This window comes from Lithobates pipiens, unplaced genomic scaffold (genome assembly GCF_037356315.1).
Source record: "Lithobates pipiens isolate NorthernLeopardFrog02 unplaced genomic scaffold, aLitPip1_a1.2 Scaffold_27, whole genome shotgun sequence".
NCBI lineage: Eukaryota > Metazoa > Chordata > Amphibia > Anura > Ranidae > Lithobates > Lithobates pipiens.
Window position 1 is genome coordinate 191,803,063 of NW_027507788.1, and position 20,076 is coordinate 191,823,138.

The following is a 20,076-nucleotide window of genomic DNA, read 5'->3' on the forward strand; positions in this document are numbered from 1 at the left end:
TGTCCCAAGAGGCTGCAGGCAATGTTGGAGGGTCAAACTTCCGCTCAGATCACTTAGGCCTATCAACACTTAGGTACCCGCTGCCCCCAAAAAAATGTAATGCGCCAAAAGTTGTAGAAGAGGAAGAGAGGAGGCAGAAACCTGTGGGTGATCTTCCCTTTTAAGAAGATGTCAGCGGTTATGAATATGCTTTGAATTCTTCTGTATAAGAAAGGCAAAGCTGTACAGGGATACCCGTGTATAACATATGACAAAAATGATCCTAATGGGTATACATTGGAATGCAGAATGTACATAAGGCTGCCCATTACGCCCTTGTACACACGGTCGGAGATTCCGATGGAATGTGTCCGTTCGGAGCGTTTTGTCGGATATTCCGACTGTGTGTGGTCTGCATCGGACTGTTTCCATCGGACCAAATTTTCCAACTTGCCAGAAATATTTTCCAACAAAATGCTCCGATCGGACATACTCCGATCATGTGTAGAGAATTCCGATCGGACCAAGTGCCACGCATGCTCAGATCAAATTCCTACACCAAAGCTATTGGCTACTAGCCTGAACGTAGTCCCATCTTAACGAAATTACGCCATCACGTTCTGAAAGATCGGATTTTCCGAAAACTTTGTCCGACCGTGTGTATGCAACAGTTTCGGACAAAATCCCACGGATTTGGTTGTCGGAATCTCCGACCGTGTGTACAAGGGGCTTACAGCTTGATGAATTTTAAGCACCATCTGCAATGATAGAGGAGTTTAGTTTCTACAATGCAAAAACCATTACACTTATGCATGTGCATTGCCATGTGCTTTTTGCAGGAAGGTGCACTGAGTATGCTGAGAGACAATTGCGTTTGTTTTGGCCGTTGGGGTAACATTGTAAGTAAATTGCAACACACCACAACATGCCCACACAGAATGTTGTACCACACATTATCTCACATAATAATGTGCAGTTTAACACATATTCAAAAGTAAGACTGGACCTTTAAAATTCAACTTGAAGCTGAACTCCAGGAATTGTTCGTGTTGCATAATTACGTTGGTTAAGCTTGGTACAGTTGATGTATTGCTGGGGAAGCAGGAAATGTAATGTAGTATTAGTCACTACTACAGTGATAATGGTGATTTTTTCAGGGGATCTGCTCAGGTTCTGTGCAAGCAGCTGCCCCACTGCACACCGATTGTGAATACAAGGCATTCTCTGATGAGATGGAGAAGAAGGGCAGGCCTGTCTAGACTTTTTATCATATGAGGGAGCTAAGGAACGAACAGCATTTTTTTTTTATTTATTTTTTTAGGCAATTTTTTGTACTCCCAATACAATGTGATCTGGTTAGCCTGGCATGTACCCTATTGAGTTATGTGAAGTGCAGGTTTCAACTATAGGTACACTTTTTAACATTCTCATTCCTGATAATGTATGGGGCATCTGGCCAGACCATTTGAAAATGAATAGCAAAAACTGTGTCTGTCCCTTTGTCACACTTGGTTATCCTATAACATGGGCATTTTATAGCAGAGGCTCTTTGACTAATAGGCAAACACTGACACTTTTTCATCATATTTAACAGGATAGTATAAAAGAAAATTTCTCTTGGTTTTCTTAATTAATTCACCTGAGTATAGCTATTACCCTTTAAGAAAGTGATGATGCTCGTAGTAGAATCATTGTGACTGCTGTATTCTGGAAGTGAAATACTGAGAAGGCATGCAATGTTTGGTGCTTTTGCAGGAATTCATGGCTACAGCTAAACCCTGCTTCTTTGCTTAACCCCTTAAGGACAGAGCCTCGTTTGAGATTTGCTGTTTACAAGTTAAAATCATTTTTTTTTGCTAGAAAATTACTTAGAACCCCCAAACATTATATTTTTTTTTTTCTAACCCCCTAGAGAATAAAATGGCGGTCGTTGCAATACTTTATATCACGCCGTATTTGCCTAGTTCACTTTTTTTGAAAAAATACACTTTTTTGAATTAAAAAATAAGACAACAGTAAAGTTAGCCCAATTTTTTTATATAGTGAAAGATGATGTTATGCCGAGTAAATTGATACCCAACATGTCACGCTTCAAATTTGCGCTCACTCGTGGAATGGCGTCAAACCTTTACCCTTAAAAATCCATGGGCGATGTGCAAAAAAATTCTACAGGTTGCATGTTTTGAGCTACAGAGGAGGTCTAGTGCTAGAATTATTGCTCTCACACTAATGATCACGGTGATACCTCACATGCGTGGTTTGAACACAGTTTTCATATGCGGGGGGCTGCTCACGTATGCGGTCGCTTCTGCACGAGAGCACGGGAAGCGTTAAAAAATAATTTTTTCTTATTTATTTTAATACTTTTTTATTTTTACACTATTCTTTTTTTTATTTTATTTTTTATTGTGTCACTTGTAAACATCCCTTGTAATAGAAAAAAAGCATGACAGGACCTCTTAAATATGAGATCTGGGGTCAAAAAGACTTCAGATCTCATATTAACACTAAAATGCAATGAAAAAAAATATAAATATGCCGTTTAATAAAAAAAAAAAAAAGTCCCTTTAGGAGCTGTGGGCGGAAGTGACGTTTTGATGTCGCTTCTGCCCTGCAAAGGTATGGAGCTGAGCTGGGGCCATACCCCTCACTTAGCTTGATACCACAGAGGGGAAAGCATCCGATCCCAACTGCTGCTGCCGGCGGCCCCAGTAAGCGGCGGAGGGCACCGGAGTGCGGCGGGATGGGGGGTGGCCCTCTCCTGCCACAGAGAAAAGTAATCTTGCGGCGAATTCCCAACAAAGACCACTTTCATCTGAAAGCTGACCGCCCGCTGAAGAAGACGATACCGGGGTTATGGCAGCTAGCTGCTGCCATTACAACGATATTCCTCTTCAAACAGCCGACGTATAACAACGGCGGGTGGTTGGCAAGTGGTTAAAGTGATACTAAACACACACTATTTTATTTAAATTCTATTTCTGTATGTGAATGATGGCACTGTAATTATTTAAATTAAAAAACATGTATGTACCTAATCGATATACAGCTGTTACATGATCCAGCTCTTTCCCAGCCTATTTGCAGAGAAACATAAGCGGGGGGAGGTCTAGTGCTCTGCTGCTGGTCACATGTTCAAAATAAAAAAAATATCAATGAAGTGTTTTAAATTGTCATACAAATATATATTTGAAATCAAATCTTTATTATTTTTTGGCAACTACGTAGTATGGGTGGATTTCTGCCAGTCACCGTCTGTATCACGCCCCTCCAGCCTGTGTCTTGGAATAAGAGGGAGGTGAAGCCTCCCTCAGTCTTCATGTAATATCCGGCCCTCTTTGTGTTTAGCTGGTTACTGGGCGTGGAAGAGGAGGGAGGGAGTGAACTCACGGAAAACTGAGCACATGCAGAGGTTCTAACACTGCTCTTTATAACCCATAATTAAACCCATAATCGGAATTGGGCACATGGACAGAAGGGGGAGATAGAGAGCAGGATCAACTAGGTTTTTTGCAGATTACAGAAAACTAATCCCATAGTGACTGAGTGAGTATGAACCGCATGTAATGCAGCATTTCTTGATAGTTTTTTATGATGTGGGTTTAGTGACACTTTAAGCCCTCCAGGACATTTGTCTTTTGGCCGTGCAATTGTTTTTAAATTCCTTATTTTTTTTAAAAGAGGAGTTTGGCCATACTTCTCTTGTGGGTCGTGTGAGTGCACTCTTCTCTTCTGTGACCTAGAATCAGCCAACAGCAGGGTAAATCCCACCCAGCTGCCTGATTGACAGCTGTCTCTGGCTCTCAGCGCCAGCTGCTCCTTCCCCCTCTCCTCCAGCCTGACGCTCCAGTGAGTGCTGAAGGGCCAAGCTGACCATCCATGCGGAAACACAAGTGATGATAGTTGATCTATCCTGATAGATTGGCAGTTCAGATTAACTTTGAAACAACCATCAAAATCGGTGTAGAGGCCCTATCTACTCTTCTCCTCTCCCTCCATCTGTGATCTGAGGCGTTTGTTTGATACTACGATTTTTAAAGATACACCTGCCAATCCCATTTATATTATTGAAATTGTCATCAACACATAGGAGTGCTCTTCTCTGTCGGGGGGACGCGGAGTCAATCCCCACAGGCTCCCCAAGCTTTACCTCAATCAGGCCTGTTACGATTTCTTTACAATATATAGATAATTTTTGCTGTAATCCGAGGTCCTGACGAAATTGGTTGCTCCGCGAAACACAAAGGCCACTCAACTGGATTTTCCAGTTCCGTTAACAACACCCTGGACAACCTACTGTAACTGTGTTTTTAATTAGTTAATTCCAAAGCCAACAAGAAAATAAATGCAATACGTGCAATTGTAAAAATATAACAATGTGCAAATTGCAATGTGCATATATGCTATTGAGCCTGTGATGATATGATAAAACTGCAGTAATAAATAGTGGTAGAAAATGTCAAAGTCCACAGAATGAAAAGTTATACACAAATAATAGTGGCATGAAAGTTGCATATCACGTTGAACTGTGCAAATGTCCTTAAATGGTACATCCCTTCACCATTAACTGCATGTGTCCATGAACATGTAATATCCTCCTACCTCAGTATAGCTTAATATAAGCATGTAATATTGATCTCTGATCAGGTAGTGTTGTTGCATCTGCTCTCCTTCGGGGGTCCTCTGTCTATCCTTCCCAGCTGGCTGATTTCTACGGTAGATAGGGTCTCTATGGTGGTCCTGGGAGACCTCTTTCTATACCATCCATAATTATGCAAATGTGAAAAAAGACTCCCATTGTATGATATCGTTTTAAAAGTTTATTACAGATAAACAGCTATTACTCACATTTAACAGATAAAAACACACAAAAATCCAGGAGTGCTGAACTCGTATCCATGATGACGTCACTTCCAGTCTGCCTGCGCTCACACCCTACGCGCTACATCACGCCCACGTCACTTCCTCTGGGGGGCAGGGCTTTTTTATGCTTTATGAGCATGTACAAGAAAGTGCCTGTGAATAGCTGCAGGGAACTGTCAACCTCTCATTGCTTTCAGTGAGGTCTCCCTCCCGCAGCCAATTGCTGGGTCCCCCGTGCCTTAGGCCCCTTTCACACATGCAGACATTTGTCCATTTTTCATCTATCTGTTGACGGATGAAAAACGGACATCAATGCATCTTTATGGAAAAACATGAAAATGGATAATCATCATCCATTTACATTCGCTTCTGTCAATATCCATTTTTTTTGGAATGGATCAAAGCCCTATTTTTCTTCTGTTAAAAAAAAAATGGATCGGACCAAAAACGACTCAAGTAGTTGAGGACTCTAGCTGGAGGATGTAAAAACATCTGAAAAATGGATGTAAACGTCATCCATTTTTTTTCTTTGAAAAAACAAGACTGAACTGATGAAACGAAAGGTACGCATGTACCCAACTGGGTCCACCTGTCAGTTTTTAAGGCGGACCCGATTGAACAATCTATGGCTCTCTATGGAGCAGGGGAAGTTAGCGGACATGTGTCTGCTGACAACTGCTGGCGTCTGATCCAGCCCGCTAAAAACAGATGGATGGGGACAGTCTGATGGAAACGGACAGGCAGTTTGTTTCTATCCAACCGCTCCGTAAAGAATAGCAGGGATCAGGTGACGGATCCCTCGCTGAGCAGGCAGATCCGCTTGGCGGAGTTTGCCCTGTCTGCAAGGGGCCTCATCTGGTAGCATTTTTCTTTTTTTTTTTGTGGCAAACAAAATATACTCTTTTGCTTAAAGCCCAGCCACAGTTAAATGCTCGTTATGTCTAGGAGTGCATGATTAAGCTGTAAATACTTACCTTATTCCCCGCTCCAGCAGTGTGCCTCTTATACTGCGACCAGTCCCCTACAGCCTGCTGTATAAGCTGCAACTGCCTCTGGTCGCACTCCAGCCTCCTCAGTGTACAATACTTGGTTAATGTCCATGTACTTTATGCAATGACGCTGAGGCTATGCGCACAGGAAGAGGAGGAGCATCCAGGGTGGAGGTGTAAGGTAAGTTCCACAATCTACACTTTAACCTCTAGACTTAAAGAGCTTTTAACTCTTGCAGTGCCGGAGGGCCCCACTACAAGGGTGTTTTTTTTACTTCTTAGCCCCTGTACACACGGTCGGAGATTTCCACAACCAAATCCATCGGATTTTGTCCGTCAGATTTAGTCTGACGGATTGTGTTAGAAACTGTTGCATACACACGGTCGGACTAAGTTGTCGAAAAATCCGATCTTTCAGAACGTGATGATGTAATTTCGTTACGATGGGACTAGATTCAGGCTAGTAGCCAATAGCTTTGATGTAGGAATTTGATCTGAGCATGCGTGGCACTTGGTCCGATCAAAATTCTCTACACATGATCGGATTACGTCCGACCGGCCCAGTTGGTCGGGAAATACTTCCAACATGTTGGAAAATTGGGTCCGACGGAGATTCGGACGGAATCAGTCTGATGCATACCACACACAGTCAGATTATCTGACGACACAGTCCGATAAGACGCATTCCGTCAGATTCTCCAACCATGTGTACGCGGCATTAGAGTTGGGCTTTAATATAATGAAATTCTCTTATTAAGGATATTGATATTCTCTAGATACTTGTGCATTACACAGAATTCCATAGAAAATTCCCATTTACCAATTTTCTCCTGCCATTAGGAAGAAAATCCCAGCTTTTCATGTCTGCTGCCTGCCCCCTAACAGCCAAATCGTTAATCACCCTCAGGATTGCATGGCTGGCATCTTTCTGCAGACTTTAGCTCCTCTAATGGGATTGGCAGGGTCAGTGTTTCTTGAACAGTTTAAGGCTGCTTAAGGCATTTGGTTAATTGATTCCAAATCACCTTGATTACAAATATGCTAATTGCTTTTTATGCTTCCTGCTGTGACCTCTTCCCAACCTCTGTCTCTCCCACAGCCCCCTCCTTCCCCAGGTCAGTGAAAGGGTACCCTCCTGTCCAGTTTTCTTTAAAAGTCTATTCCCTCCACGTCTTGCTCTCAGAAATACCCATGAATAATTCAGACCAGAATATGCTGAGGGCAACTGAAAGTAATGCCAATTGACCATTTCGCTGCTGTGGCACTATATTGATTTGCTTACCACCTCATCCCAGGGAGCGATAGGCTTAGCAGCTGTCAAGAGGAGACGAGTACATGGCCCTTTAATGAGCAGAGAACGACAAATAATATAGTTTGATTTGTACCCTTATGCAGATATTAAAGGTCGCTATATTCTCTAGGTTTCTTTTTTTTTGGCTGCGGTAAAATTTAATGACAACCAGAGTTAGAGAATTTCTCAGGGCTTCTGTACACAAAATAGGGAAAAACAGGGAAAGTTCAATTGGGGGGTACTTGGCAACAAATCAGATGTGTATATTCATTCTTGAACCTGAAGGTTGCAAATGCTGACCTGCTACTTGCCCGTCTTTGGCTTTAGATAATTTTCAATCAAGTCAGAGCAATATTGGAACTGATCTGGATAATTGTCATGGTCATTGATTTGAAAAATATCTTCTTAGTATGCCATGTTGGTTTTTCCACAGCTTACAGGGTTAGTTTACATTTACCCAAACACTGCCAATGCAGATAAAAAGTGAATAATGCCCTTGATATAGGTGTAGACCACTTGCGCATCTCATGATGTCTGGCCTGAAAACTGTCAGGATGTTAATAGGATGTTGCTTAGTGAGGCTTAGGTATTGCTGTTCTAGACATAGAGGAGGGAAGTCCCCCTAAGCTCAAACAATAGCAACACTCAGTCCCCAATATACAGAAAAAACAAGGAGAAAATATGTCCATGAGACTTTTGTGAGTGGTGCTCAATGAAAGCGATCCAACGGAGTATTAAAAATGTACAAAATACATAAAAAAACATAATTCAATTTAGATAATAATATCGATATCCGACAGATTAGACATGTATATACAACATTCCACAAAAAATTGCAGGAACATGTAATTGTCAATTTATGAAGCCTTAACTGCGTTTAATGGGGCAACGCCCACTTCTTCAGGAGCCAGCCTGGATTGGGGTTTTGTGTGTATATCTGTGGAAAAACCACGTCATGCAAAAAAACAACGGATCGAGAAGTATGAGGTTAATACATTTAAAAAATAAATAAATAAATAGAGTGTGTATGTATATATGTGTGTGTGTGTGTGTGTATATGTATATATACACACACACGCATCCGTTTGCGAGGAAAAAAACGAATTGCTGTTCACCCATACTACCATCACAGGAGCGAGCGCTTTCTCTGATTCATGGCTGGTTCACTCCGGGAATCGCATGGGAACCTGCTTCACATTTCTGTGCGGTTCACTGTGGTGCGATTTGAGTCCATTTATTTTGAATTGGCTCAAATCACATTGCACTGTATTCAAATTAGTGTGTGTTCTTCTATATCATGCTATGCGGTTCAGTCAAATGCACTGCCTTTGGCAGCTGCATTTAAGGTGTCAGTAACTTAGAAATTGACACCTGCCACAGATTGCAACTGCAATGCGTTTTGAACGTGGTGCAGGAAACGCAAACGGAACTTGGGTTTCCTGCACCAAGTTCTGGTGTGAAAGGGGTCTCGGGGCTGATTCACACTCGTTGAAGTCCAGTGCATTTTCAATCTCCATCAAAAACGCATTCACATGTTCCAGTGGCCCTAGTTTACACCAGTGCAGTCAGTAAAAGTAGAATGTACTGCATTTTTTCTCTATGGAACGTATCTGGAACACACACTGGAGCATATGTGAACACACCAGAACGCACTTTGCCCTGCGATTTTTTAAAGTGTCTAAATAAATAAAAGAAATGCATTGAAAGTGCGTCAAAAACGCGTGTAAATGCAAAAAAAAGCATCTGGAACACGGAAATTGTGGTTTGAACCAGCCCTCAAACCTCCTTTCATGCTCTTTCTCTCCCCTGATGCAGTAGCTCTGAACTCGGGGTTTGAGAGCTTAAAAACATCCTGGGAGTTTTCAGGTCAGGCTTCATGAGGTATGTAAACTACCTACCCCTATAGCAAGGGTATTCTGCTTTAGTCAGAGCGGCAGAGTTTGTTTCTATCTACATCTGCATTGGCAGTTTTTTTGGTAAAAGTGAACTAACCCCAAAAAGTTTTTGTTTGGGTTTGAACATTTTAGGAGGACTATTTAGAACCTCTGTTGGGTTTTTGTTTGAGGTTTGGGACATCATAGGTTATGTCACCTACCCCCACATCTTTTGCTTTCACCAAAGCAGTAAGTCAATTGAATATTCCAAATGGTGGAACTACTTCGTAGAACCACAGATGAATGTGGCGGTTCCTAGAACATAACTATGTCTGATTTTTGTTGGACCAAAGTTCTGCCATGTTTGACACCTGTATTACCCATGAATGATAAATGTATGAAGAACAGAAACCGGAATTGCCGTTTTCTATTCAGAGTCTATGTGACCCCCTTGAGCTTTGTGACCAAAAAGATTTTCTGGCTGTCTCACAGGAACCAAAGTAAATTGGCGTCTTCTCTAGTTAAGAGAGGGGAGCTAATTAGTTTGACCTTGTTTTGCCAAGTCTACTTATTTTTCAGTGCCAGGGCCCTCTTGCACTTTATAGGTTAAATCTGAACATTCTCTGGCAGACCTTTTGAATTCTGAGTGGAAAATACAAGGTGGACTGTGTGAAAGGAAGAGAAGATCCGGAGATTTTATCGTTAAGTGAAGAGCATTAAAGATGGGATTTACAGCTGCGCCTCCTTTTATTTATTTATTACTCCCCCCCTCGCTTGCTGAATTCTAATGAGCTAATTAGCAGATTCCCGTGGGACGTGAGTTTGTGAGCGGAGAAGGGGGGGGCAGGGGGGCAATAAGAAGGAAAGGAAGAGGGGAGAGGTAGAGGGGACGTCGGAGAGAGGTGACGGGAGCTCATTAGGAGGTATCAGCCTCTTGTTGCAGCCTACGGCAGGGTCTAGCGCAGGGTACATCAGGCGGGAAGCAGGATTATGTAGCTGACAACATTGTAGAGGCTGCTGGTAGCTTGGAAAGCCTTGCTGAACAATCCCTTCTTAACCCACCTGCTGCCAACACAGATAGACTCCACCATGCTTATCTCCTGAAGCTCTGGAGAATGGGTTATTGTTAGACTTCCTCCAGCCTTTTTTATCACAGTTTAGAACGATACATATTTGACAGAGGAGCTTACATTTCTTTTTCTTGGTGCACACTGCTTGTGCATTCTCAACAAATGTCTACAAATATCCCCAAGGGTAAAGATTTTATGTTTGTTTTTGAATGGTTGATAGGTGCTTTCTCATTTGTTAGCGACCTTTCAATTATTCTTTTCTTTTTTTTTTATATATCTTCTTGTTGGACACACTTTTCAGTATATACTGTGAAGGCATCACAACACTTGTTTACAGAGGAAAACGAGGGATAATATTGCAACATTCACTCTGTTATTGCGTATACCCAAGATACTGTCAAATTGTCATGCAATTGCATCTAAATCACGCATGTCCATGGTTTGTCTTCCTTTTTGTGTAGGTATGTTTACTCAATAAAGGGATTGGCAAATGGGTATTAATGGTGTTCTCCCCATGCAGCCTTCCCTCATGCAGTAACTCTTCAGCAAGCATAGGGGGTTATTTACTAAAGGCAAATCCACTTTAAATTGCACTGAAAGTACACTTGGAAGTGCAGTCGCTGTAGATCCGAGGGGGACATGCAAGGAAAATAAAAAACAGCATTTTAGCTTGCACATGATTGGATAATAAAATCAGCAGAGCTTCCCCTCATTTCAAATCTACCCCTCAGATTAACAGCGACTGCACTTGTAGTGCAAAGTGGATTTACCTTTTCGTAAATAACTCCCATAGTTATATTGTTTTCAAGGATTCGCTAAAAAAGATCAAATTCCACTCGCTCTGGCCTTTCTTTAACTGCATCATCTTCCCTATATACTGCTTTATTACGGATGCCTGTTCGCTTGGAACTAGTTCTAAGTTAATATTACCAATAGAGCAGCCAACAGAATTGTTGTTTCTGCTGTTTGCATGCAACAGGTACACAATACGTGTATCTTTATTTTATTCTGTACTGTATTGATTGTGCAATAAATAGGCATAATTCACTGCTAAATCTATGGAATATGTGTTAGTAACTCTGGTCCTCCACCAGAGAAACATTGTATGGGGAAGGAGCAAGCTCCTGGCCTCACTGACAGTGGGATTTTTTTTCTGCCTCTAGAACCCACTGCCTCTAAACTCCTCTTTATGCATGGCTACATGTGGGGGCATTTAGAGGAAGAAAAAAACTTCGCAGCCACGGTAAAGACTTCCAATGTGCAAGGCAAAACCAAGTGTTCAGACAACAGTAGATGCACACTGGTGTAAAACTTAATAAAACTTACTGACCTTACCTGACTTCCTTCTACCTACCAAACATTCCTGTTTAATGTGATGGACAACCCCACTGACCAGGCTTGACTTTTATAGGTAAAGTTAAAGAGGAGCTCCAGGCTTCTGCAGAAAAAATAAAAAGGTAGTAGCTACAAATACTGTAGCTGCTGACTTTTATTATTAGGACGCTTACTTGTCCAGGAATCCAGCGAGGTCTTCACCCGAGCTGATTTTTTTTATTCGGCTATCGGGGTGCTGCCACCTCCACCAAGGGAAACTAGCAGTGAAGCCAGTTCCCCACTGTGCATGCACAAAGCGCATTACGCTCCCTAGTTGGGCTGGCTGCGGGCGAAGGAGGTGGGAGGGCTGTCAAAAACGTGTACCCGCGCCCCACTCCTAAAGGATGCCAAATGTGGCAGTCGAGGGGGGAGGGGGAGACGGATGATAAGCGGAGCTTCCCCTTGTGGGTGGAGCTCTGCTTTATGATTTGCATATGACGTCAGCTGCCTATATTTTCAGATCTACTGATCACTTTGACTTTTTTCACTAAAAGGCCCCTCTGCATGTGCTCAGTTTGAGCTGGATGGGTCTGGAACAGGATCAAGTATCTCCACCATACGAAGTTGTTCTCTAAAGCCCCATACACACTATCAGATTATCTGCTGAGTTTTTCCTTCAGATTTACCAAAACCATATAATATGAGGACAAACCTTAGGAGTTTCAATGTGTATGCAATCAGGCAGGCCCTTGTACTACATGGTTTTGGTAAATCTGAAGGAAAAACTCAGCAGATAATCTGATAGTGTGTATGGGGCTTTAGCCGACTTTATTGTGAAGTCACCAGAAGAAGCACTGATTAAAGTTTCAGGGTCACCATCATCAGGTGATTTAAAAATACAAATGGGTTACTTTGTAAAATGTAGTAAATTGGTAAAAAATGAAAAAAGAACTGATATCTTTCTAACCACCATTAGAACAATTACAGCTAGAATCACATGGGTTGCAATGGATAACAAATACACTTTTCTTCTAGTTGCTTTGAATAAACTCCATATTTAAAAAATAGTATAAAAAAATTGTATAAACATGAAACTCATCTTTTTTTAGGTTGATGTCACGGACATCAACGACACAGACGCTACAGACAAATCTCCAGACAAATCTCTAAAGAGGCTACCGGTGTGTCCCTATGGATTGGTTCCCTCTGTAGCTAGATGTCACTCACTGGCCCAAATGCTGTTGAATCTCGATAGCGATAGCTAGTGATGTGAGCAGCATCTCAGCACAGTGGGAGCAATTCCAAAGGGACAAATAGGTGGCCCCTAAAGCTAAGTATTCAGAGGGTTTTTTTTTTTCCACTCAACCAACAGGTTGAACGAAAAAAAAAACCTCTCAGATCCCCACAGCCTATGAGGATGCAGGGACCTTCTCCACGTCCGCACAACCTATGAGGATACAGGGGTCTTCCCCTGCTGCGCTATTGTATTCTAACAGTAGAGACTGAAATCCATTGGCTGCAGCAAGTGATCGAATGTTGGTTTACCAACAGGACTGCTCAACATCAGGCGGTCCAACAACAGTCTTCTGTTGAACAGAATGGGGTGTCTCAGCCAATCAGGAGGGAGAGTCCCAGACAGCCGAGGCACTCGTGCACATTGCTGGATCGAAGTGGGGCTCAGATAAGTATTAGAGGAGTTGCTGCACACAGAAGTTTTTTTTTTTATCTTAATGCATAGAATGCAATAAGATAAAAAAAACCTTCTGCCTTTACAACCACTTTAACATTCCTGCCGCTTGCAATTTCGACAAATTGCCAGTAGCAGGATTGCTGGTGGCAGAGCCGGCTGTCTAACGTCAATCAGCCATAAACGTGGATTCATAGAATGCAATCTCTATTAATCTGTAAGTTCAACTGTTGTGTTAATAGAGCACATATAGGTACATATGGCAATACGGAGACTTTATGTACTTAAACCTAAACTGAGTTTAGCACAATATTTACCAGTGGCATGACCAGGGTGGATTTGATTTAAATCACTAGTAAAAAGGCTTGATTTAAAGCAACTCGATTTAAATCATATTTTTAAAGAACAACTGTCATCTCTGTCCCACAGCGGCTCCTCCTCTGACCCGCTGTTAGCTCACCGACAGTCCCATTCACTTTAATGGGACAGCTGGTGATGCAGCAGGGACACAACAAGGTGAGGGGCATGACGGCAGCAGATGAGTGGATGCCCGCCAACAGGCGCTGCCATGATGGATCTGAATTGACAGGCTTTCTTTAAACATAAGGACTTATTTTTGTTGGTAGTTAGACTCTTTAATATGTAACAAACAATATGAAGGTTTCCTATTTAGAATAATAATCTGCCAGGTTAGTAAAACAGCAATATCAGAACTGATTCAATCATACAGTTTGTAGTGTACATAGATTTGCTAAACAATGGGATGTAGGAATATTCCTGAACTTTGTTTTATCTCATGGTTACTGTGAAATTGTGTGAATGCATCAATGCAGTGAATGTTATCTCAGCTTGCAGAGCTTGGATTCATTGAATGAGTTTACCAAAAATGTAAATATTGCAGAATATACAGCCTCCCGCTACATAACTAAGCTCCATTTCATGCGGAATAAACTAAATTATTAATGTATCTTAAATAGAAAACTATCTTTAGATAGATTTTTACTCCAAAAGCGTTTTGTAAAAAAAATATTGATAAAAATCAAAAAAAAATCATCTGATTTAAATTTAAAAAAAATCTTTTTTTTTTTTTTTAAATCGTTAATTTTTTATCCACCCTGAGCACGACATTCATATTTAGCTGCATGGCTTTCTATATGAGAGATTGGCCTAGAGAGCCCTGTGTAAATGCGTGTTGGACCCGATCAGCCCCAGCCACAGAAGCCAGCAATTAAGTTTTAGTACTGCGTGCCTGGCAGTTATACAGGCCAGTAATAACTCTATTTGTGCAGGCTCTCGCTTCCACATCCCATAAGGATACATTGCAGTCTCCCCTCCTCCCTTGAATCCATGTGCTGAAGGTAACATTAATCTCCGTTTGTCCTCTGTACCAGTCTTCCCCTCTGCGATCCGTGAGATTAAACACACACAGAACTGGTAATCACCTCATAAACTGCTTACAAACCAGCAATATTTACATAATACAGTGTACTCTGGCAACGCTGGGAGAGGATCACACCCAAGGGGGATTAAAGTGCTGGGCACTGCCTATACCCCCCTTCCTCCTATTAGTGGAGATGTGGGCACATTTGGCATGGGTGTTCTTTAAAAGGAAGATATGTGTTTGTTTATTACAGGTAGTTATATAGCATCATCAATTTACGGAGCACTTTACTCAAGGTCCCTAACTAACATTCATACATACACATACTGAGTCCAGTTTAGACAGGAGCCAATGAACCTTCCAGCATGTCTTTGGAGTGTTTTGCAGAAACTGGAGTACCCAGAGGAAATCCACACAGGCACAGGGAGAACATGCAAACTCCAGGCATGTAGTGCCGTGATTGGGATTTGAACCAACGACCCTAGTGCTGCCAGGCAGAAGTGCTAACTACTTAGCCACTGTGCTTGTTTTTAAAAGCTGGTGTGTGATGGGGGTGGGGTGAGAAAAGGAAACAGCAGGTGTGTGATGGGGGTGGGGTGAGAAAAGGAAACAAGCCATTAAAGTTATTTTATCCCCCAGACTAGCCAAAAAAAAAGACGAAGTGGAGACAGCCTGATCCAATTACTTCAGGGGTCTTATGAGCAGATAAGCCCCTTTGCAGTCACACTGCGGGGGGGGTCGCTGGCCATGGTGCTGGAGGGATTCTGAGTGCCAAATGGTGGGGGCTCGGCAGTGGGATAGGTGATTTAAAGGGTGCTGTCGGACTGTGGTGTAGCTCAAAAGGTCCATGCTCAGGGGGACCTAAGAACAGTTCTATACACAGTGCAGTTCGTCTTCATCTCACGCTTTCCATGCAGACCATGTGCTGTGTGTTGCCAAGGCAAAGATGGGGGTCTCAGATCATGTGAGTAAGACTGTGCCTTAAGAAGGGTATATTGTTGGCATTATATGTTTTGTTGTTTTAACATTCCTTAGCCAGGGAGTTTGGGATAACAGACCAAAGTGATCTTAGAATCCGGAAGATCATGTATGTTCATTTCAGCAAAAGCTTCTCCACCTGCTCTCCTAACCTCCAACCAGTGCATTTTAGAGACCAAAACGTATTTCTTTTGCTTTAAATGTATTATTTTTTTACTATTCGGGAAATATGTAATATTCTTGTTTTTTTTCAGTTCTGTTAATTATTATTACTAAAGATTTAAATGACTAGGATTTTGAATGATATATTTCTAGTTGGCTGGAAGAATTATTTTACCCAATGCTACAGACTTCATTTAAAGAACTTCTTTTACGATTGCTTTCTGCGTATATCAGATCCTCCAGATTTGCTCAAATCAGCTTTAAGGAAATTGCCATCACTGTATTTGCCCGACAGACCTGTTATGGAAGCCGCCATATTCCATCCTCACACAGCCCCGTACTAGTTGTAGGGCAGTGAAGCCTTTGTTGAGCTTCGGCTCCGTTAGGATGAAGGGTGAAGACTAGGATGAAGACGGGCTCAGAGAAGGTTCTACCACCTGGAGGCTTCCCATTAAAACTGAAAATTTACTTTTGTCAATGTGTCTTAATAGTAAATAACTACAAGTGGTTTTCCTAAATTATACTGTAAAGATGGTGAGAGTGATCTAGCTTTGCGCATGCAATGCAAGACTATTCCGAGTTCAACATACCTGAGTCAGCATTCAAAAAATTAAGTTCTTCCACAACCATCGGCACATTGGTCACTGTCGGCTCAGCTCACTTATCTGTTGTAGAATATTGTTGCGCTTTTTACCATGAACACTTGGCAGCTAGAAAACGTCAAACTATGAAGAGGATGAGACGCCGCTCCCTGCGCCCCTTATCATGAAATATTAGATGTGTAATTATTGGAAGGGGAATGATTCTCCTTGTCATGCATGATAACCCCATAGAAATAATAATGATTTAGCACTCTCAATCCAGTGATCTCAGAGCAATAGACAGAAGTTGTTCGTTGCCGGTTTTAATTGGTGCTCATTAAATTTACTTCCCATCTTCAACCATGCTGGGATTACAAGGTTTTGGCTGCACACATGCGGCAGGGAGGAGCTTTAAATGACAGTAGATACCATTATGTTGTGTCAGCATATACCCATCCATAACAGTGTAACAATTGAATATTCCATGTTTGTCATACAGAATTGTACTTATGCAGTGTGTACTATAACTTTGTGTTTATTGGTGTGTATTCAGTATACATATATTTTCAACTAGATGTCAATCAAAATATAGAACAATATTAAAATATACACGTCGCATCCTACGAAGATGTATATAAATGAAAGGTACATTTTGGTAAATCTCAGTATGTTGAGTTGAAGGCTTAATCAGAAAATCATTTACCAGTAAAATAACCTGGAAGTTTTATTATTAATATAATTTGTCACTTATTGAGTGTGAGCCACAAATTCAGGCAGCAGCCATCATACTATTTATGTATTTATTTGAGTAATTTATATATCAGTAGCATATGCTACTGTTTTATAGAAGGTGGTGTTGCAGTCACCCCAGGTCAAGCTGTAGTGACAGTCTAATGGCTCTATAGAAGTTGTACAATTACAGTTATTGTCCTAAGCAGCCCATAGATGATAAAAAATTTGAATTCAATTGCTGACCTGTTGTATTCTGACAACAAGGAGATTTCCCCACTGTCAGAATACACTGATCAGCATTGCAGGCTATAGCCTGCAGCACTGATCGAGTGGACATTTTCCAACAGGGCGGCTGAACAGAAGTTGATTGGTAGATTGACTTCTATACAACATCTCTTCCCATATGGATGGCCAGCTTTGGGCTCATTATCTCGACTCTCACTGCTTTAAAGTTAAAGTTGACCAAAACATTTGCTTGCATTGCTATAGCAGTCTCCATTCACAAATCTTCCCATATGGAAATTGGAGCATTACATATAACTTAATGAGCTTGGGAATCCTATCCTTGTGTCTAGTCCATGAAATGGAAACCAGTTAGCCTGAGTTCACACATATGCAAATTGAAAGCAGGTTTCTCCACATCCAATTCGCATGACCGGAGAGTGTGACCAGCTCTCAATGTAGCCGGTTCACACAGCTCGGGGCGGCCACGGCCCACATTTATAAAGGGTCCTGTGTGTCTTTGGTTCTGATTCAGGTGCGAATTCAGGCAAAAAACTCAGACCTGATTCACACCTAAATCAGTGAACAGGGACGCACCAGACCCTCTGCTGTAAAGCGCGGCCGCACATATGTGAGCTCAGCCTAAATGTAGGAGGATTTTTTTTTAGATAGCTGGAAGAAAATAGAGCAGACAACCCACGCAAACAAGTGAAAACAAGTTAAATGTACATATTTGGTAACAGATTCCCTACACAAAGATATAATAGATTAGTCGGAGTTCTACATTCATTTTGGATTCCTAACCAATTGCCATTGAACTCCATTTAAAATGAATACCTTTATGTCTGAACCATGGGCTGTATAGTTTTGCATTGGTTGAGGAATGTCTTTTTTGAAATATCCATATTATATACCCCATGCCAGTCTTTGTTAGTTTTTATCGTTGACTGGCCTATAGAAGTTTTCTTGGCCACTATATGCAACACAAGACTTTCATCTGTTTATGAAACCAATATGACAACTTTTTATTCAAAAGCTTGATTGTAGCAATGACATACCCATTAATTATACATACTGTATATGAATATATATGTCTCCTACATGTAATAAATTAAGACCATGATTCTTGTTAATTTCATCTTCTTTTATTGCAGCCGTGAGAGTGACCTATCCAGCATCATCTCCAGCCTTCATCAAAGCCACCAATTCGTAATGCCTGAGAACCAGAGTAAAAGAAGCAGTCATCAGCTCAGCTTTACAGCAGGTAAGGGTTCCCGCCTGGTACAGCTTCATTACTTCAAAGATCTTGCATTTAATGTTTGTAAAGAAATGTTGCCATAAGCACTTGTGTCTAGTGCATGCTAAATGTTAGAGTCGGAACTGTGCCCAAAAAAAGGCAAGCAGAAGGAAAAAAAAAACAGCATTGGCAGTGGTCTCTCTGCAGATGATTTTTTTCTCATTACTGATTTACTATACCTTGTGTCTTTGTGTGGAGGTAGCCATGTTAATAGAGGGACAGAGTTTTCCTCATATCAGAGCTGCAGTAGACTGGGCATAGATCTACAGAATGAATGAAGCGGTAGCAAGGAAATCCGTGCACTGCTGGTCTTCAGGTACAGCTCCCTCTTCAGCAAAGACAACACCTACCAGCACAGTAGTAATATTGTCACGCTTCACTCCAAATCTTGTAAGACTAGCAATCCGATGCAGCAGTGCCTCTCACACAGAAATTTGATATTTAGGGTACTGCTTAGATATAATCAATAATAATTCTAGATGTTCCCCATCAGCCAAGTTCTTAGTTCAGCTCCATCTTCAGTGTGCTTGTTTTTAACGGTTCCAGACAATTATTTTATTAAATTAATTAGCTCCAAACATAAGAGTATATTTAAGAAAACTACAAAGAAGTTAGAGTCTAGTGCTTTCTTTAATAAAAGTTCAGGCACAGCGCATCTGTGGCAGGCAATGACTAATGCCGCGTACACACGCCCAGACTTTCCCCCAGAAAAGGTCCAACGGTCTTCCCGACTGACTTTCGACAGAGTTACGACAGACTTCCGAATGAATGGACTTGCCCAAGCCCAGACGGACTAAAGTCCATTTGAAAGTCCGTTCCTTTTAAATGTGAGGGTGTATGACGGGACTAGAAAAGGAAGTTCAATAGCCAGTAGCCAATAGCTCCCCCTGCGTCGTATTTGGTCCGTCGGGCTAGCATACAGACAAATGGTTTTCCCCCCGATAGGGATTGAGTCCATCGGACAGATTTGAAACATGTTCTATTTCTAGGTCAGTCGGGATTTTTAAAGAAAAACTATGGGACTATCCCACACACAATCGGACTATCCGACGGAATGATTCTTTTGGACCTATTCTGCCGGAAAATCCGGTCGTGTGTACGCGGCATCAGAGGTATAGGGCTGAGCCTAAAGTCTTGTTTTATTTTTTAGTTAAAAATAACAAACATGTTTTAGTTACCTGCTCTGTTGTGGTGGTTTTGTACCGAGCAGCCCAGATCCTCCTCTTTTTGGGTCCCTTTTCCATGCTTCTAGCCCCTCTCTCCTGTTGAGTACCCCCATACCCTTGCTATGGGGGCACCAGAGCCAAGCCACAGCTCCCTGTGTGCATTTAGGCTCGAAGCCGTGGCCTGGCCCCACCCCCTTTCTCTCCTCATTGGCTCACTGATTTTGATTGACAGCAGCAGGAGCCAATGGCACTGTGCTGCTGTCTCAGCCAATGCAGAGGGGAGTCCCGGGCAGCCAAGGCACTCCTGCAACATCACTGGATCTAGATGGACCTCAGGTAAGTACTAGAGGTCTGAGGGGGGCTGCTGCACACAGAAGGCTTTTTATCTTAATGCATAAAATTTATAGAAAACCTTCTGCCTTTACCACCATTTTAATGCTGTAGTGGTAGTGATTGACTAACCAGGATCTAATGCAGCAAAAGGTGGGCT

General features: G+C 41.8%; 1 protein-coding gene across 9 annotated transcripts in view; it reads left to right on the forward strand.

Moving 5' to 3' along the window:
* SAMD11 (sterile alpha motif domain containing 11) overlaps positions 1-20,076 on the forward strand; it is a 253,146-nt gene that overhangs the window by 144,687 nt on the left and 88,383 nt on the right. For all 9 annotated transcript variants that reach the window (XR_013263263.1, XM_077458075.1, XM_077458074.1 and 6 more), the window contains exon 5: positions 18,278-18,387. Coding sequence is in view for 8 of the 9 variants with exons in the window: in XM_077458075.1 (XP_077314201.1) it covers positions 18,278-18,387 (110 nt within the window). In the remaining variant the exon portion in view is untranslated. The remainder of the gene's footprint in view (positions 1-18,277; positions 18,388-20,076) is intronic.